The following is a 21,328-nucleotide window of genomic DNA, read 5'->3' on the forward strand; positions in this document are numbered from 1 at the left end:
GCTAGCTCTAGGGTGAAGGGATTGGAGGAAGGGGGGGTATCCAGCCCCTTGTGGAGGGTGTGCTTCCAACTCAACATCTAGTCAGTTACAAAGCAAGAGTTTCGGTCTTGTCACCCCAGCCACATACACAGCTGCACCCCAAACCATAACTTCCACAAAATGTGGCCACAAGTTTTGGACACCCCCCCCCCAAATTCAAAATTTTCTTACAGCTTTATACATATGGTACAAGTGCAAATTGTTAATTACACTTTTCATATTACAAGAGTAGGGTGTTATATACTTTGCTAAATAATAATGTCAGTCTCTGATTCTTCAAAAATCTAGATGCTTTTAAAGAAAGTACAACAGCTGTTTTATAAAAGGTCACACAATTTAAAAAGGAAAACTGTCAAGGCAGATAGGACGAAAATTCCAACTTCCTCTAAAAATTGGACGACTATTTTGCTGCCTTTCTTCCCACCTCTTAACAACAAATGAATCTTTCACAAGATGCTACCTACACAACAAAATGTTAATAATCAAATTATAGCTACCTTGTATACAGCTCATAAAGATTCTTAAGATACTGTTCTGCATCTGACTTCCTGTGTTCTTCTAACTGATCCTTTACATTACTCTATAAAATGGAGGCATAATCTCAGTTAATGGAATAAGAAAAATCAACATTTCATATTATCTACAATAAATAAGGCTCCATGTTTGTCTTGGAGGTCACGGAAAGTCATGGATTCTGCAGCAGCCTGGTGAGGCTGGCCCAGGAGCCACCTGAACAGCTCGGGCAGCCCCTGAGCCAGGTGGCACCAGCTGCTGCTGGGGCAATTTCGGGCTCCCCCTCACCCGTCTCCAGGAGTTTGGGTGTGGGGGGGGGGGTCAGGGCTTGGTATTGGGGTGCAGGACAGTGCTTACCTGGAAGGGGGATCCCCACCTCAGCTCCCCATACTACCTCTGCCGGCAGCCAGGCACTGCCCCCGCAGCTCCCACTGGCCGTGGTTCCCAGGAAATGGGAGCTGCAAAACTGGGCCTTGGGGCAGAGCAGAGGCAGCATGTGGAGCTAGGGTTGCCGCTTCCCGGGAGCCTGCCTCCACAAACCTTCCCCCCTCCCCTGAGCACCTGCACCCCCCCTCCACTCCCCAGCACCTGTGCCCCCCCCCACCTTTTAGTCAGGGGTATTTTTAGTAAAAGTCATGGACTGGTCACGGGTAAGTCCATGACTTTTACTAAAAATAACCCTAACTAAAACTTAGCCTTAACAATAAACCCCCAAGAAAGTACCACATCTTATATAACATAGTCATACATATTTACTTTTTATCTCAATTTACAGATATCTTACTTTTAACTCCAGGGTTTTAGATAAACGTGTTTAGTTTAAGGAAACTAGTTTGAAAATGCAAGACGTCTGCTGTTTGAAATATCTTTGAACTTCTTATGTACAAGACCCAAGGTATAAGAGCCAAAGCATCTGATTTTCAAAGCAAAAAGACTGGCAGTCTACATGCATTCTTAGTACACAAACAGAGTAAATGAACACAACTGATGAACAAGTGAATAATTTAGATCCACTTACATGATCGTAAGTAAACAGATCACTCCTCCTTCAAGGAAAGCCCAAGAATTAAATCTAAGGAACCTTCAATTTTATGATTAGGCTCTAACAATATTGTTCTAGATAGGAAGGACAAGATCTTACACGCTTACAGAGAAGTAGCTTTACACACGTGAGTAGTCACGCTGACTTTACTCACATATATAAGTATTTGCAGAATGAGGGACTGTCATTCAGTTACAGCAGGTTTTCATACTACTACTACATTAGCTGTGGGACCCTATTCCTTGGCATACATTATTTTAGCATATTCAATGCTAATCTCACACTGGAAATCTGACTCAAAGAGTGAAAGGATTAAAGATATTAACTAAACAGAAATTTTTCCTTTCCCAAATTTTTGATGATGGGGCAGCAGAGATAGACCAAGTATGTGCCTGACACTGAATGACATAATCAGAATCATTAGTGAATACATCTATTCTTCCAGCTTAAGTCTGCGTATATTTGTATTTTATGTATTCTTGCTTACATTGTGCTTATAGTACACAAACGGCTACTTTAACATCCTTAATTGATAGTTTTTGTTGTCATTTTAAAATGTGATTTTTCCATGATTAAGGTTACTCAAAATATTACAAACAATATAGATTCTTTGGGATTTTGTTACTAGAAGTACTTAAGGAATCTTCTTACTCATTCTTAACAACCAACTTTAATACGCCAAATTCTAAATACCTGAAGTTTGATTTCAAATATATTTTGAATAAGTTTGGCCAATACAGTCTCTGGACTACTAAAGATATCTCCAACTTGTTTGTTCACTCGCTGACAGAGGATGGCTGTATCTTCAAATATATCATTCCTCAAGTAAGCTCCCTAGAGATTAAAGGCAAATTACAATGTAAGATCTCCAAACCAATAGATATCAATAATAATAAAATGCATGCACAAATAATTGACCCAAAAATAAAGGTATATCTGGTTTTAAAACACACTACCTCTTGACATTGCTTTATGTATACATCAACACAGTGGGAATAGCCCTATGAGATGGAAAAAAATAGGAATTAATATGTTTTCTATGCTTACACTATTGTGAAATATTATCATTACATAAAGACAATTCAATAAAGAAAATGCAGTAATTATGGAAAACGGTCTGCTTAGTTTTAATAGAAGATTTATCAAAAGGATGAACTTTCTCAGACCCATTTTCTTCAGAAGTCTAGACCAGCTTCATTACTGTATCCATTCAGAACAGGTACTTAATGCAGCATGTGCTTTTAGAGTTAAAAACTCAGTCTTTACCTTGAAGTGAAGTAAAACGGCTGCTACTTCTCGCATTCTGGAGATTTCCCCCCTTCTCTGTGCATTGGTAAACTCCTGAATCAGTTGCAACTCTAAATCATGGTACTTACCTGAAAAGAAAAAAAAATATTCATCAGGCTTTGCAAGGAAGTTTTTGACAAAGAAATAAAGACAGTTGAATGTTGTCAATAAAAGCAGATTAAAGAACCAAGCAACACAAGTTAAGATTGAGCAAAATTGGCTGAATGGGGGAGGAAACTTACTTGCTATTTTTGATTTTACTTCAGAAAACCTGTTAAATCAAAAAACGTACTATTAATCAAAACACACACAAAAATTCAAACAAGTATTAACATGTTAATTGAACACTTTTGCTGTCAATTGTAGTTAGGGTTCAACAACATATGGAGCAGGAAGACAATGATATTTCAAGCTTTATCTGTAAGAAATCTATAAGAAATTAGTATACAATTTACAAGGAAATAAGCACACTCAAATTAGGTTGTTTCCAGCAAAATTTATCGAGTACTTTGAGGTGTATGTTCAAAGGCGATCCTAAATACATATAAATAAACAAATACACTCATCATGTCAAAAACTATTAAAGAAATCAGCTGATGCCAGGCACCAGAAAAAAACTGAAGTTACACAATAAAGTTATAGCTCTTCCAAATATTATTTAAAATGTTTGAATTGGATTTTACCTGTCAAAAGGTAATTCCTGTGCAATCAGATGCAACTTCTGAATAATATCAGCTGCCTCTTTAATCTGTTGGGGGAGGAAAGTCATAAATTTACTTAAAAAACCCTAAAAGTTATGGCTATAAGATTTCTTTCTTCACAATTTCCCCCTCTCCACTCTTTTTAAAGTTGCTTGGTATCCACATGGAAAGTAATACCTGCTTCAGAATTCTCAGCATGTTTTTATTATGTCAGATCAATCTTCATTTACATACTAGTAGTTCATACAATTTCATGTAAACACAAGCCTCTTTGTTATTGGATCACAATAAAGCATCTTAAACCTATAAAAACAGCTAGCTCATATGTCTAGTGCTACTGCAACATTACAGTGTGCAAAGGATCTGAATTCAAGATTTAGCTCAATATCCCACTCCTGAACTAGAAAAGTCTGAGAGTAATGTTGTGATGTTCTGCTAAACCCCAGGGTAAAGTGGCTAAAGCAGCACCCTGACTTTTTTTCAACTAGAAAGGGCAATCATGACACAATGCCTGGAGGGTTAAAGTAGAGCATCTCTAGAGTTTCTAAAATCATGCTAGAGGAGGGTGTTGGGAAGAAATCACATACAAATTATTTCTTCTAAGGCAGAAGCTATGTTTCAGATGAAAGGGAGTTTAATTCTGGGGCTATAAAATAACATCTTATAACAAACACCCTTGTCAATATTTAGTTACAAAAAAATACCCAGTGCAGTTAATACAGTTTGCAAACTCCTATTTGCCCATAGACAGGAAAACTTTTGACAGGTGACTAAGATAATTTGTCTTTTCACTGTCAGTCATCATGATAAAGGGTGGCTGTACAGATTTTAGTGACAGTTTTAGCAGGCTGAGTTAAAATTATGAAAAAGCAAATCACAGCTTTTGCAACTGTAAATGTTACAGCTGGATGTTACTGAAGCCCTTTAAAAGCTGAAGTTTGTTGACAGGCCCAAACAAAATGCCTCCATGATGGTTTTTGAAGCTTTATTATTGCAGCCCTGGGGACTGGAGGGCACCTTGAGTGGGGTAAAGAAAATCCTAGCCACTGTGTTAAAACTAGGGCTATCAAGTGATTAAAAAAAAGTAATCATGATTAATTTTTTTAATCATGCGATTAATAGCGCTGTTAAACAATAACAGAATACCATTTATTTAAATATTTTTGTATGTTTTCTATATTTTCAAATATATTGATTTCAATTACAGAATACAAAGTGTACAGTGCTCACTTTATATTTATTTTTATTACAAATATTTGCACTTTAAAAACAAAAGATAGTATTTTTCAATGCATCTAATACAAGTATCATAATGCAATCTCTATCATGGAAGTTGAACTTACAAATGTAGAATTATGTACAAAAGAAATTTGAATTAAAAAATAAAACAATGTAAAACTTTAGAGCCTACAAGTCCAATCAGTCCTACTTCTTGTTCAGCCAATCACTCAGAAAAACAAGTTTGTTTACATTTGCAGGAGATAATACTGCCTGCTTCTTGTTTATAATGTCGCCTGTTCTCACTTTCAGGTATTTGCATGGTACTGCTGTAGCCGGTGTCGCAAGATATTTACATGCCAGATGCACTAAATATTCATATGTCCCTTCATGCTTCAACCACCATTCCAGAGGACATGCGTCGATGCTGATGATGAGTTCTGCTCAATAATGATCCAAAGCAGTGCAGACCGACCCATGTTCATTTTCATCATCTGAGTCAGATGCCACCAGCAGAAGGTTGATTTTCTTTTTTCATGGTTTGGGTTCTATAGTTTCTACATCAGAGTGTTGCTCTGAAGACTTCTGAAAGCATGCTCCAACCCTGTCCCTCTCAGATTTTGGAAGGTACTTCAGATTCTTAAACCTTGGATTGAGTGCTGTAGCTTTCTTTTGTCAAATTTTCAGTGAAAGTATTCTTAAAATGAACATATGCTGGATCATCATCCGAAACTGCTATAACATGAAATATATGGCAGAATGCAGATAAAACAGAGCAGGAGAGACAACTCTCCCTCAAGGAGTTCAGTCACAAAATTAATTAATGCATTGATTTTTTTAAAAAAACAAGTGTCATCAGCATGGAAGCATGTCCTCTGGAACAATGGCTGAAGCATGAAGAGGCATATGAATGTTTAGTGCACCTGGCATGTAAATATCTTGCGACACCAGCTACAACAGTGCCATGCGAATGCCTGTTCCCACTTTCAGGTGACACTGTAATTAAGAAGTGGGCAGCATTATCTCCCATAAGAGAAACAAGTTTGTTTACATTTAACAATTGGCTGAACAAGTAGGAGAACTGACTGGATTTGTAGGCTCAAAAGTTTTACATTGTTTTGTTTCTGAATACAATATGTAATAAAAAAACTACATTTGTAAGTTGCACTTTCACAACAAAGAGATTGCACTACAGTACTTGTATGAGGTGAACTGAAAAATACTATTTATTTTATCATTTTTACAGTGCAAATATTTGTAATCAAAATATAAAGTGAGCACTGTACAGTTTGTATTCTGTGTTGTAATTGAAATTGATATATTTGAAAACGTAGATAAACATCCAAAAATATTTAATAAATTTCAATTGGCATTCTATTGTTTAACAGTGTGATTAACTCAAAAAAAATTAATCGCGATTAATCACGAGTTAACTGTAATTGACAGCCCTAGTTAAAACCACCAACAAAACAATGCTGCTAGATTTGACAGGATTAAGGAGATATGAACATCATGTGATCTCCCTGCACTTCCTGCCAGTTCTGTTCTTGTGAGCTCGGGGAAGGCTTGTAGACACTACAATAATACAAATTATATATATATATATGTATATGTATATACATATACATATACATACATACATACACACACATTTATTAACCAACTTCTTAACTGAAGGTCCAGAATTCAATAACACCTGTGTACAGCAGAAGCCACGACAAATCAATTTTCCATGGTTTCTACTTTAATCCGCACACTTAGTTTTTAATTGAATCAGACCTCAATGAACTGTGTTAAATCAAAATAAATACAGATGCTATTAAAAACACACACACACACACACAAGTTAAAGACTAGAAGTACCTAAAGAATTTAGAAAAATATGGACTGAGATGAACAGGAGGAAGTTTTAATAAAAAAAATTCAAGGTAATGTATTTTAATCCATGTAAAGGACAAAACAGCAAAATGTTGATTCCAGAGCAGTAATGCAGAGAAGGATTTGAAGATGACAGCAAACACATTAAACATGAGCACATGCTAAAATGATGTTGCATAAAGAGCAAACACTAATCTGGGTATCACTGATAAAACTAAGAAGGTGATTATTTTATCCATCTTTAGAAAAGTGACATCTGGAGCACTTTGCTCACTTATAGGCTTCTCATTACAGAAAGAGGATTGGTTAACCAGTCCCTCCAAAGTAGGGCAACAAAAGTGATGAGGAACAGAAGATATGCCTTCTGAAGGCTGAAGAAATTGGATACATACAGTTTGGGGAACAGACTGCAAAGCAGAGATATGATATTACAGAAATAAAAATGTGGGGAAATTATTCAGAGTAGTTAACAAGTGGCAAGATTGAAAGAACAATCCAAAAGTAGAAAAGAGAAAAAAAAATCCAACTAGACTTCAGGAAAGAATTTGCACACATGAGGTCAATAAGGCAATAACAGTTTACCCAGGCACAATCATTAAGTGTCCAAGAAAGAAATTATCTTAACACTGTGGTAAAAATGTTAGAGTAAATCCTGCATTTATGTGGGGATAATGCAAGGACAATCCAGGAGGTGCCGTTACCCCAAAAGCAGTGAAATGTACACAGACATTTGGGCTCTAAGATCATATAACAGACAAAGAAACGTTGATATTTTACTTTTAGAGCGCACACAGGATTGCACTTAAAATTGTTGTGGGTACAAGGAGATGGTAAAGCACATATCTAAGCAGGTTCCCCCTTATTCCTATAAATATTATCTCTACTTATGATTTGAATTAGGAGGTAATGTTAAAGTTACAGAGCACAATCAATATTCAAGCACCAGATTTACATGGTATCTACATAGGATTACTTGTATCTAGAAAATCTAGTTTCTACTCCCAGCTCTGCCACAGGCTTCCTTTGCGGCCTAAAGCAAATCGTTTGGCCTCTGCCTCATTTCTCTCCTTCACACCCACATCTGTAAGATGCAGATCCTACTTCACTGGGTGGTGCTAGAATTAATTCATGTTTGTCAAATCTTTTCCTCACCTTAAAAGCTATTCAAATATTTTGGGATCTTCCAGTGGAAAGTGCTCTGGAACTTCTAATTATGAATGGCATGAAAATACTAGCTACTTAATGACACTGCAGTGGGCTCAAAAATAACTATTCTAACCTGCACTGTACTACTTAAATTTCATGTTACTACATCGGATTTTATATGGAGGTGAACGGTAAGCACTTTTTTAAATAAAATGTATGCAAGTTTTATTTGTGTCTAGCTTAGAAAGTTACTACAAATAACTTTTATATACAGATCTGGAAAAGGTTTTGTCTGCTTGTGATGCCTTTTTTTTTTTTTTTAAATTTAAATCTGTTCTCATTTTTCTTGAAGGACAGGAGCACTTTTTCACACACTCTCACTGACTAATGCAGAGTGCCAAACAGCAATTACTGTATACCCACAGACGATGATCCAAACAACACTGTGCAACTGGCTGCTATGGAGTATGGACATATGAAATGGTTAGTTTCTAATTTCCCTATGATATGTTTTCAGCTAAGCAGTAAGGGGATGGCTATTAACCCTGAGCTATGACTCACATCTCTCCCATAGGATGTATTTCAAGTACAGCCAGCCATCCTTAACATTTTTGCCAGGCCTGCAAAATAAATTTTTCCCACCCCAAATGTGGCAATTCCTATCCACCATGCACACCATGCGCAGTACTTTGGGTTAGCGATTTGATTCTTTGGGATACATCTCAAATGTAACATTCATTTTACATACTGCATGGAGTTCTCTCTGTGTCCTGTTTCCTGCAGCAGCTGGGCTCCACTTCTGCAGTTTGTTCCTTTCAGTCCCACTAGTCAGTTTATACTGATTTATGCTTTCATAGATATCTTCCTAAGGAAGGACATCTAGAAACTTTCTTCTTTACAGTTCTTTTAAGAAGTATCTCAGCTTTCACGCCTAATTCCCCCAAATCTTGGTGAGGGGAGAGAACACACCACCATAGGCTTTACATAGCCCAAAAGCACACCCCAATTATAAGTATCCATGGCCAGTAGACTGGCCCAGCACAACAAAATCTCAGACGTTGTGTTCAAAAACTTTATGGATTATTGGGTGGAACTGAGGTGAGGGAGGGATTCAAAGAAAAAAGGCAAGAGATTTCTGTGTGCATTCTAAAGCTGCCCTCTCAGCATTTTTCAAATCTCTTATAATTTCATAAAATGAAAAATGCCAACATTGCCAAATTAAGAATCACTGAATACAAATGCTTTATCAGCAATCTGCAGGCTAGTGTTGTTAATTTACATTTCACAACAATGAAACTTTAAGAAGTCAGTCACTCACTGGTTAGAAGTCTGACCATGGTAAGTCATGGTAGCAGCTTGTAATTAGGGCAGTACTGCTTATTGCTTTGAACTGCTTTTATCCCGCTGACAGCTCTTACCTTTTCAGAGTTTGTAAAAACATCAGACTTCAGCTCTCCATCCAGAAACTCATTAAAGTATTTCATCAGTTTCTGAGCCTCCACAGCCCGTTGCCGTGGCGTGTTTACCCCCTCCAGTTGGTCACCAAGGTGACAGACCTTAGTTGCTACATAGCTGATGTGCTCATCTAGTTCTTGGAAATGTTGGAAGGCAACCTGGGAGAACACAGACATGCCTATAAAATACCCAATTTTTCCACTTACTGTACTTAAAAAAATAAAATAAAAATAAACTATTGATTCTATCTAGTGTGAGTCACAATGACAAGCAAACCAAACTGGACAATTAAATTACAAGCTCAGCGCTCTCACAGCTGGAAAAAACTCCTGTGATGGGGAAAGAGATACAGTAACTCCCCACTTAACGTCCTCTCGCTTAACGTTGTTTCGCTCCTACGTCCCTGCTCCATTACAGAACATGCTCGTTTAAAGTTGTGCAATGCTCTGCTATAACGTCATTTGGCTGCCTGCTTTGTCCACAGCTGGCTGCGCCCCATCAGCTCCCCTACGTCCCCGTAGCGCCTCCCGACCGTGGCAATCAGCTGGTTTGCAGCATTCAGGAGGGAGCGGGAAGGAGCAAGGACTCGGCACGGAGGCTCCCCCTCCCTCTCCTGCCTCTTGAACACTGCAAATCAGCTGATCGCCATGGGCAGGAGGCAAGGGAGGGAGGAGCAAGGATGCGGTGTGCAGAGTAAAGGGGGGAGGAAAGGCGGGTTAAGGGTGGGACTTGGGAGAAGGGGTGGAGTGGGCGGGCTGAGGGTTGAGCCCCCTGCCCCTGGCACAGTAGGGGAAGCTGCAGTTGCTGCTGCGCAACGTGCTTCTCCTAGCCTACGGCACTTTCAGCCTCCTTGCCTGCCTCGTGGTCTGCAGTGCCATTGGGCCGTGCCTGTGTGGGGTAAGGCGGGGGCACTTCCCATTGCTTCATACTCAGCAACGATGTTCCCACTGCTTCATACTCAGCAATGATGATTGTAGTATTAAATTGCTTGTTTAAAATGGTTTAAAATGTATGCAATGCCTTTTGTCTGGCAAAAAAAATTTCCCTGGAACCTAACCCCCGCCCCCAATTACATTAATTCTTATGGGGAAATTGGATTCGCTTAACATCGTTTTGCTTAAAGTCACATTTTTCAGGAACATAACTACAACGTTAAGGGAGAAGTTACACTCTAAATGAAGCATATACAGTAACCCTAATTACCCAGAGTTCACTTACTTTCTTTACACTTTTCTGAAGAGCCATATAACCCAGTGGTTCTCAACCCAGGGCTGGTTTACGGCCCAATCAGCACGCAGCTGCAGCCCATGTGATTTCCTCGGGGCCATACAGGTAGTATGTATATTGTGTGGATGCAGCCCACATAACACAAAGAGCAGCATAAGCAGCCCACAATGGTAAATAGGTTGAGACCCACCATAAGCCAACACTGAAGATGAAAGGCAATAATCTATAATCAGAACTGGAATTTTAGTATTTTAAAATTAATAAAACAAGTTTGTTGGCCAATGCTCAGCTGATGTAAACTGATGTAGCTCTACTGAAATCATTGGAGTTATGTTGATTTACACCAGCTGAGGATCTGGCCCCATATCTTTTAGAAGAGATATTTATGTAAAATACCAAACATAACTTGCAAAGTATCAAAACCAGATGTGACTTTAATTACAAATGCGTATTGTACCCTAAACTTTGCCTCTCTCTATGCTAAAAGATATGGGGCCAAATCCACACACCAACATACACACTTCATATGTATATGGTTTCAAATGAACATTTTAAGTTATGCATAAGATACTGCAAATAAGATACATATTTTATAATTTTATTCTTAGCTGACTGATACTCACATCCCAGACTAGCACCCAAAATTTGGATTTGTAACAACATAAGAATGCCCATACTGGGTGAATCTATCTAACACAGTATCCTGTCTTCTGATAATGGTTGTGGCTAGATGATTCAGAGGGAAGACTGGCAAAACCACCTTCTGGCAATCAGAGGTTTAGGGACACCCAGAGCATGGTAGGGTTGCATCCCTGAACATCTTGGCTAATAGTCATTAATGGACCTATCGATGAACTTATCTAATTCTTTTTTGAACCCAGTTATGCTTTTGGCCATCACAACATCCCATGGCAATGAGTTGCACACACTGACGGGAAGTTATCCCTAACTTTTGTTCTGCATGTTCCTGAGCAGCTCAATAGCAGTGGTCACTCCTGTTCACCACTATTTTAATTCTTACATAACTATGCTCCTAATACTTGACATGGCTGGCTATTGACACCTCACCCTTGTACTCACTTCACTGTGGAACTATACCAGTCCTCATGCATTCTAGAAAGCAGGGCAGGGTTTGCTACTCAACAAAGCTTCATTCCACTATAAATGGGTTTCACTCTAGTACATAGCCATTAGCAACTACAATGTAAGTATTGCATTTAAAAGAGATTATTTTCCTCCCCTTTAATCCTCTCCCCTAGCAGATAGTTGCCAACAACTCCCAGGAGAGTGGGGAGGAATTCCTAGCTGTTGGTCTTGGATCGCTGCTCCTGGCCAATGGGAGTGGCTGAGGGACTTACTGGCCGCCGCTTCCAGCCGCTCCCATTGGCCCAGAGCAGCGATCCGTGGCCAGTGGGAACTGCGATCAGCCAGACCTGTGGACAAGGGAAGGGAAAAACACCGGCCCAGCCCACCAGGGGCTTTCCCTACACAAGCGGCAATCCGTTTGAGAAACCCTGTGCTAAAGCTACTCACAGCGATTGAACATATGGCCTTCACGAGAACCACTGCAGTTGGCAATACGTCCCGTAGGGGTTGAAGAGCCCGCCTAGCAATCCCTGAAGTAAAGACCTGTTTAACAGATAAGACACACACCCCGCCCTTTTTTCTTTTTTTTTTTAAAGGGAACTGTTTACAGAGATCTGATTACAAATTATGGGCCCACTGTATTGAGAATTTTTTTTATAGGATAATGCATTTTTCAATAGCTTTTATAATTTAATATTGACTATCCACCTTAGTTCTTACCTGGTTGCTTTTCTGCAGCTCTTGTACTTTCTTGGCAAATTCCTTGGCTTCTTTCTGGCAATGCTGTTCTAGCTTCTCCACCTTTCTTTGAATCCTTTCATCCATTACCTGTAGTTCTTGGATATGATTTACAAATTCTTCTAATAATCTGATTTAAAAAATGATGATTTGATAAAGCAGATTTTAATATGAAAAGGTTTATCTTACTACAGTAAAAACTTATTAAAGGCACAGGCCTAAGAAATTCACTCACCTGCAGGAAGCAGGAAACTTTCTTTGGCTAGTGATTGAACCTAAGGTATCAATCTCTGTAAAATTGAAGCTTCTGGGTTTTTTAAAATTATATTTATAGCTTGTACACCTGTGCATTTCATATTTTTAGATATAGATATAGCCGCTTGGAAAAAAAAATTGCCAGGCACTTACTAGCCCAAGGACTTGTCTCCATTAGGGATTTTTACAATGGTTTACTTATACCAGTGCAAAAATTCCTCATGTAGGCAAACACTAGGCCTTCTCATCTAGGTGAAAAATGTCTGTGCCAACTCATCCCCTGCAATTTAAGGAATAAAACAGCCACAGGACTAACCCTAATAACAAAAACAAATGAAAGATCAGGGAACTCTGCATCTGGGGAAATGCTGAATTAGCAGAGGAGAAGGTGATGGCATTTCTTCCAGGATGCTGTTCCTGGACCCTGTTTGGAGGATCCATTTTTTCATATTAGCCTCTGGCGAGTAAGTGTCCAAATAATTTGAAGCCCTTCCAATCTGATCCAACTACTAGAAAGGAGAAGGAGCACACACACACTGCTCACATCTCAAAGAGTCTCCAGGCAACTGTGAAGTGAAGTGAGAGTGGTATCTCTGCTATTCCACCCCTCCTGTGCCTCCTCCCAGTGAGTAGCTCCAGAGCCTACCTCCTCTAAGGCTTATAGCTTTTCCACCAAGCAGCTGCATGAAACTGACCTGATTCTTGTCAGTTTCACCACTGCTCCCACTGGTCTGAATGTCAGTATTTACTGCTGCTAAGACTGACCAGCTTTCACTTAGCTGCAGCTTCGCAAAACTATGAGCAGCAGTAGTATTGGAGTTGTCTGTGCAGACTGCATTAGTTTATATACTGTTCACATTTCAAAAACCATCTTTGTAACTGTAAGGACTAAAAAAGAATGTTAACTTATTAAATGTTAGATTGTGCAGAAGTTCATGAAACTTGCCCATGTAAGTTTATTACCCATGGCAAGCAGGAGAGTCATAGTCATAGACTTTAAGGTCAGAAGGGACCAATATGATAGTCTAGTCTGATCTCCTGCACAATGCAGGCCACAGAATCTCACCACCGACTCCCGCAACAAACCCCTAACCTATGTCTGAGCCACTGAAGTCCTCAATTCGTGGTTTAAAGACTTCAAGGTGCAGAAAATCCTCCAACAAGTGACCCATGCCCCACGCTGCAGAGGAAGGCGAAAACCTCCCAGGGCCCCTGCCAATCTGCCCTGGAGGAAAATTCTTCCCCGACCCCAAATATGGTGATCAGCTAAACTCTGAGCATGTGGGCAAGACTCACCAGCCAGCACCCAGGAAAGAATTCTCTGTAGTAACTCAGATCCCGCCCCATCTAATATTCCATCACAGGCCATTTGACATATTTACCGCTAATAGTCAAAGATCAATTAATTGCCAAAATTAGGCTATCCCATCATACCATCCCCTCCATCAACTTATCAAGCTTAGTCTTGAAGACAGGTATGTCTTTTGTCCCCACTGCTCCCCTTGGAAGGCTGTTCCAGAACTTCACTCCTCTAATGGTTAGAAACCTTAATCTAATTTCAAGTCTAAACATCTTGATGGCCAGTTTATATCCATTTGTTCTTGTGTTCATATTGGTACTGAGCTTAAATAATTCCTCTCCCTCCCTAGTATTTATCCCTCTGATATATTTATAGAGAGCAATATGGTAATGCTGCCACATTACTGTTCTTGAGAATCTAAGCTTATGGTTATGAAAGTAATCTTTAAAATATGGCCTGAATGTAAACCACTGTGACTACTGTTTAAAAATAACTCAGAAGTGTGAACCTCTTCCAATCATTTCAATGGGTAACTTCAGTTCTGAAGTCTAATTCCAGGGACAGCATCATTCTAGAAACCCCCATCCCAACTGTTGCAGCTGTCATGGAGGACAGGTCTATCACTGGCTTTTAGCCAGGATGGACAGGGATGGTGTTACTCGCCTCTGTTTGCCAGAAGCTGCAAATGGGCGATGGGGAATGATTACCATTTCTGTTCATTCCCTCTGAAGCACCTCCACTGGCCACTGTCAGAAAACAAGATACTGGGCTAGATGGACCTTGAATCTGACCCAGTATGGCCTCTCTTATGTTATGTCTAAGGGGCTGGGCTTCTCACTAGGGGGTTGTCACTGAACCTTATTAATGAAGTCTCTATCTTTGTCTTTCATATCTACCTCTGGCTAGTATGGGCTTGTCCACATGTGGAGATATCTAATTCCATGTGCGGACATTCTTATTGTGGAATAAGAGTGTCTAGTTCAGCTTGATCTGCTGTAGATTAAGTTAAACAGGCACAAGACACTCTTAATCCAGAATGAGGGTATTCACACACGGAATTATTTAGGAATAGCTATTGTGTTTTACATACACACTCTACCTTAATCCAAGTTAATTTAGGTCCACCCTAAATTTAGTCCTATTGAGCACTCCTAAACTGTGACTAAAAAAGGAAGAAAGGACACCCACCCAGCCCCAAAATACTCATACTCTAGTCAATGATGGCTTTAAGAATAGCATTGGTGAGAGTAAAGTCATAATGAACAGCACTGATTGAAACACAGATTCTTTTCAACATATTAGAAAATCAAAATTGCTTAAGCCAACATGTCCTTTCTAATGCTAACCAAGATAACAAATGAATATTCTGTAGAAGATGCTGAGATACCACAACAATGCTCCATCCTATAAAAAACAAAATGGTACAGAATATTTTCACTCCCCTCCCCCCACAAGGGTATCGCTGCATAGAATTTTTACTTATTTGTGTTTACTTGTTGATTAAAGTTATTAACACATCAAAAAGAAGGCTGGCCTCATTGCCCAGGGACACTCCTCAAACCAGCTCTACCTCTTGACCAGAAAAAATTACCACTGTCAAAGCACGAGGCCAAGTAGAAGCCATTCCCTTTTATTTAAAAAGGGATTTCCCCGCTCATTTCTTACTGCTATATTTTTTTCCCTAAATAAAATTGTTCTGAAAGTTCATTAAAAATCTGGCTTGTGGTCACATATTTTAGCAATTCTCCCAGTTGGAGATCTTCTTGGATATATGCCGACACTGCATATAGCTCTGTTACAGATGTAAAAAAAATTCAATAATTAAAGATTGTTAAAACAAATTACACATTTTAATTTACCTTTTGGGATCAAAAGCTTCTGCTCCACCTTTGGAACCTCCTCCAGGAATTCGCCATGCCAGGCGTTCAATGTACTCATCTGCCACAAAAGGCTCCTAGCCATAGAATAAAGACTCTTTACAATGTGCCACAGTGGGTAATTTACTAAGTTGCTGTTTACACATCATTATGAAAGTGGTTAAAAACTTGCAATAAAGGCCATACACAGTGTTGACTGTAACCATCACCTTTCTTGTTTATATATTAAATCTACAAACCGTATAAGAATGGTATACTGAACATCTAGTTCAAAGATTGACAAACTATGGTCTGTGGACTACTGGTGATCCACAGAACACTTGCTGGTGGTCTGCGAAGAGCTAACTTAACAGGGTGAAGGCTCTTCTTGTTTCCGGATGAGACAAAAAGACCAGAGGGAAGGGAAGGATGAAAAGAAGAGCAAAAGAAGACAGTGTGATTAATTTCAACAAAAACAGACAATGCCAATTATCGTTTTTCAAAAAGGACAATATACTTGGTGTACAACCGACAGCTAAAATACAAATTTACTAAAATAACTTTCCCATAAAAAACAAATGCTGTACCTGCCAGAGACATTACGCAACTGTGAATGTGTGGGGGGGGGGAGAGACAGATTATTTCTCTGTTCATTCTATTAAGATACAGTCCCCACTATGTACAACTAAAACTTAACTGACTTACAATTCTTTTTTTTTTTTAAAGTTACTCATATAACAAATATTGAAAAATACTCAATTTGGTGACGCCCACCTTCCTTTCAATCAGTATTATTACTCACCATTTCTACTCCAGTGCTATATTAGCAGCCATAATCTCATGAACCCCAAGAGTTCAACATTAACCCTTTATGGGCCCAGTAATTTACACAGGATCAGGATCTTCTCTTATCCCATTTGAAAGCTTTCAGATGATGTATAGTATTGGTTCTAATACTAACATATCTTGAGATAGTCACTCAAATAGAGTCAGAACAAAAGTAGAAGGAAAGTATAATTTTAATGTTTAATATTTGAAATAGAAATGTCTGCTTTCCAACTATTAGCTCATCAGAAACTACATATTAAAATGGTTTCTAGTTGCTCAAACTAGCAAAGTTATTTTGGTACCAGTCCAAGACTTTAAATAGCAACTCCCAAAATTCTGACCAGAGTAAATGCTGAGACCTATCCATTAAGTAAACAGAAAAGCTCTAAATACTTATTTTAATACACTGACACAGACTTTACATGTTGAAATGTGTCATCTGACAGAACACACAAGCTCCTCCCCTCCCACATGGCACCTAAGTGGTGCTGTGAGTTAGGAGCCTTAACACTTCAATTTCAAGGCCTGGTCTATATTACAAAGTTCAGTCGACGTATGCCACCTTGCAGCGACCAAGTTGTGAATGTGTCTTCACTTAAATGCATCCCCCACTGATGTAAGCATCCCCTTACTGCAATGTAACAACAGTAACATCACCTCCCCAAGCAGCCTTGTGCCATGGTCAATATACGGAGGCTGATGCAGAGTGAGCACAGACAGTCCTCCAGCAACTGTCCCAGAGTGCCCGACACTGACCATTCTGCTTACAATGAACTCCACTGCTCAGGGTCATGAAGACTCAAAGTCAACCCCCACCACTATGCTTTTAAAGCCCCATAAGTTTTTTGAAATGCTTTGAAATGACTGTCCAGCTTGGCAAGCACCCCTAACACAATATATAAAGGTGAAAAATAACAGACCTCCACCCTATTGTCTCTATGCAAATTTGTGTACACAGAGTCCATTCCTTACCTCTCTCTAAAAGTGCAAAGTTTCGAAAAGTTCAATGAATAGAAGATTGTTGGGGGCAGAATAGATCTGGACAAGAAGAAGAAGTCCGGAGATAAATGTGAGAAGGGAGGGACAGGCAGTAGAAACAAAAGTGAAACTGTTTGAGCAGCATATTCCAGAAGTCTTGAGGTCTTTCTGAGTGTAGCCTTCACTGATTTGAGATCTACCATACCATTCTCTCACTAGAAGTGAAAATCTATAATGGCAGCAGGCCGTAAAACACACCCAGTTTGGGAATATTTTAATGACGTTCCTCTACCTGTGGGTAGGACAGGCATGTGGGCAAAATGCAAACAGTGCAACAAAGAAATGCAAGGCCTGGTTGCCCGAAAGAAACAACTTCATGATAAGTGTTCCTTCTCAGGAGGAAGCTGCGTTGAAGATAAGTGATCGGGCAACAAAATGGAAAATGAAATTTAATGTGGATGAATGTAAAGTAATGCACATTGGGAAAAATAACCCCAACGATACATACAATATGACGGGGGCTAATTTAGCTACAACTAATCAGGAAGAAGATCTTGGAGTCATCGTGGATAGTTCTCTGAAGACATCCACGCAGTGTGCAGCGGCAGTCAAAAAAGCAAACAGGATGTTAGGAATCATTAAAAAGGGGATAGAGAATAAGACTGAGAATATCTTATTGCCCTTATATAAATCCATGGTACGCCCACATCTTGAATACTGCGTAAAGATGTGGTGTCCTCATCTCAAAAAAGATATACTGGCATTAGAAAAGGTTCAGAGAAGGGCAACTAAAATGATTAAGGGTTTGGAACGGGTCCCATATGAGGAGAGATTAAAGAGGGTAGGACTTTTCTGCTTGGAAAAGAGGAGACTAAGGGGGGATATGATAGAGCAGGGGTCAGCAACCTTTCAGAAGTGGTGCGCCGAGTCTCCATTTATTCACCCTAATTTAAGGTTTCATGTGCCAGTAATACATTTTAACATTTTTAGACAATCTCTATCTATAAGTCTATAATTTATAACTAAACGATTATTGTATGTAAAGTAAATAAGATTTTTAAAATGTTTAAGAAGCTTAATTTAAAATTAAATTAAAATGCAGAGTCCCCGGGACTGGTGGCCAGGACCCGGGCAGTGTGAGTGCCAATGAAAATCAGCTTGCGTGCCGCTTTCGGCACGCGTGCCATAGGTTGCCTACCCCTGTGACAGAGGTATATAAAATCACAAGTGATGTGGAGAAAGTGAATAAGGACAAGTTATTTACTTGTTCCCATAATATAAATTAATGGGCAGCAGGTTTAAAACAAATAAAAGGAAGTTCTTCTTCACACGGCGCACAGTCAACCTCTGGAACTCCTTGCCTGAGGAGGTTGTGAAGGCTAGGACTGTAACAGGATTTAAAAGAGAACTGGATAAATTCATGGAGGTTAAGTCCATTAATGGCTATTAGCCAGGATGGATAAGGAATGGTGTCCCTAGTCTCTGTCTGTCAGAGGGTGGTGGTGGACAGCAGGAGCGAGATCACTTGATCATTATCTGTTAGGTTCACTCCCTCTGAGTCACCTGGCATTGGCCACTGTCAGTAGAAAGGATAATGGGCTGGATGGACCTTTGGTCTGACCCAGTACAGCCATTCTTATGATGAAAGGAACATGTCTGAAGATGCAGGATCTTCAGGTAGGTAAACTGAGGAATGGAAACCCTGTCTTATGAAAGGAGACTAAGAGTTTGGCTTGTTTAGCCTAACCAAAAGAAGGTTGAGGGGAGATATGATTGCTCTTTATAAATATATCAGAGGGATAAATATCAGGGAGGGAGAGGAATTATTTAAGCTTAGTACCAATGTGGACACAAGAACAAATGGATATAAACTGGACACTAGGAAGTTTAGACTTGAAATTAGACAAAGGTTTCTAACCATTAGAGGAGTGAAGTTCTAGAACAGCCTTCCAAGGGGAGTAGTGGGGGCAAAAGACATACCTGGCTTCAAGACTAAGCTTGATAAGTTTATGGAGGGGATGGTATGATGGGATAGCCTAATTTGGCAATTAATTGATCTTTGATTATTAGCAGGTAAATATGCTCAATGGTCTGTGATGGGATGTTAGATGGGGTGGGATCTGAGTTACTACAGAGAATTATTTCCTGGGTGCTGGCTGGTGAGTCTTGCCCATATGCTCAGGGTTTAACTGATCGCCATATTTGGGGTCGGGAAGGAATTTTCCTCCAGGGAAGATTGGCAGAGGCCCTGGAGGTTTTTCACCTTCCTCTGCAGAGTGGGGCACAGGTCACTTGCTGGAAGATGCTCTGCACCTTGAGGTCTTCAAACCACGATTTGAGGACATCGGTGGCTCAGACATAGGTTAGGAGTTTGTTACAGGAGTGGATGGGTGAGATTCTGTGGCCTGCATTGTGCAGGAGGTCAGACTAGATGATCATAATGGTCCCTTCTGACCTTAAAGTCTATGAGTCCTTTTACCTCCTGGCCAATTTTGGTAATTTTACATTCACATTTTCCTCTCCCCATTGTTGTGTGAAAGTTACACACACACACACACGAAATACAAAGTACTGATCAATGTAAACTTAAAAATTAAACTTAGAAAATAGGTTTTTCCTCCAATCTTTAAATTACTGTAACTTCTAAAATTACTATAAGTGAATTGTACATTTATTTGATTGATGTTGCAGTAAGCAATACCTGATTTTAAAACTGATAATTTCACTTTGAGAGTTACATAGCACATTCAACTGCAAATGTATAAGCTTGATAAGAAGGGAAAACATTTATTGAAAATAGATTAAATTATTACAACTGTACTGAACAATAATCTACTGTAATAGTTTAGATCCCAGTTTTTTTGGCGGAATGTGAAACTATACAGTGCATGACAAATTGTGCATCCTTTATAGTACACCTCAACCCCGATATATCTCGGTCCTCGGGAGACAAAAAATCTCACCATGTTATAGGTGAGACCATGTTATATCAAACTTGCTTTCCCCCCCCATTCCTTGTTCACTGACTGCCCCTTCCAGAGACCCCCATCACTAATCACCCCCAGGATCCAACCTCCTTTCCAACCCCCCCTCCCCTGACTGCTCCAACCCCTGTCCACCCCTTCCTGCCCCCTGACAAGCACTCACCGGCAGTGGCGGGAAGCAGAGCAGCCCGGCCTCAGTCTGCTCCACCCTGCCAGCTCCCAGCCACGGTGCTCCACTTCCCGCCGTTGGTGAGCGAGGGGTTGGGAAAAAGCCTGCTCCGCTTTCCTTGCCCCAGCCCCAGCCGTGTCACTGGGGAAAGGTCCTGCACTCACCTGTGGCGAGAAGCAGAGCGCCACAGCTAGGTGCTGGCGGAGTGGAGCTGGCTGGGGCTGGGCTGCTCCGTTTCCTGCCGCCGGTGAGTGCGGGGAGGTTGGGGAAAGGACGCCCCCCCGTACTCACCTGTGGCGGGAAGTGGAGCGCTGCAGCTGGGAGCTGGCAGAGTGGAGCAGGCTGGGGCCGGGCTGCTCCGATTCCACCGCTGCTGGTGAGTGCAGTGGGGGATCCCTTCCCCCAAGACCCCTCCCCAGAGCGACATGGCTGAGGCCAGGGCAAGGGAAGCATAGCGGCTGCTCCCAGCCCCCCACTAATCCCCCGGGCCACTCTGGGACTGTGGGGCCCCCAAAAGTGCCCTCCCACAGCTCCTGCCCCCCAGGCCCTGGGGGGGGGGAGCCCCTGACTGCCCCCGAGACCCGCTGCCCCTTATCAAACCCCTCAGCCCCGGCCTGGCCCGACACCC

At 40.4% G+C, this 21,328-nt stretch overlaps 1 protein-coding gene across 3 annotated transcripts in view; it reads right to left on the reverse strand.

The window, feature by feature from the left end:
* The window catches only part of EXOC5 (exocyst complex component 5), a 42,957-nt gene that overhangs the window by 15,914 nt on the left and 5,715 nt on the right, over positions 1 to 21,328 (reverse strand). For 2 of the 3 annotated variants that reach the window (XM_039534853.1, XM_039534854.1), the window contains exons 2-10: positions 15,745 to 15,839; positions 12,313 to 12,460; positions 9,243 to 9,437; positions 3,565 to 3,629; positions 3,124 to 3,152; positions 2,861 to 2,970; positions 2,551 to 2,595; positions 2,288 to 2,428; positions 537 to 619 (exon numbers count right to left, since the gene is read on the reverse strand). In XM_039534853.1, the coding sequence (XP_039390787.1) occupies positions 537 to 619; positions 2,288 to 2,428; positions 2,551 to 2,595; positions 2,861 to 2,970; positions 3,124 to 3,152; positions 3,565 to 3,629; positions 9,243 to 9,437; positions 12,313 to 12,460; positions 15,745 to 15,839 (911 nt within the window). The remainder of the gene's footprint in view (positions 1 to 536; positions 620 to 2,287; positions 2,429 to 2,550; positions 2,596 to 2,860; positions 2,971 to 3,123; positions 3,153 to 3,564; positions 3,630 to 9,242; positions 9,438 to 12,312; positions 12,461 to 15,744; positions 15,840 to 21,328) is intronic. The other variant, XM_039534852.1, reaches the window with a different exon arrangement.

Source organism: Mauremys reevesii, linkage group 4 (assembly GCF_016161935.1).
Source record: "Mauremys reevesii isolate NIE-2019 linkage group 4, ASM1616193v1, whole genome shotgun sequence".
Taxonomy (NCBI): Eukaryota; Metazoa; Chordata; order Testudines; family Geoemydidae; genus Mauremys; species Mauremys reevesii.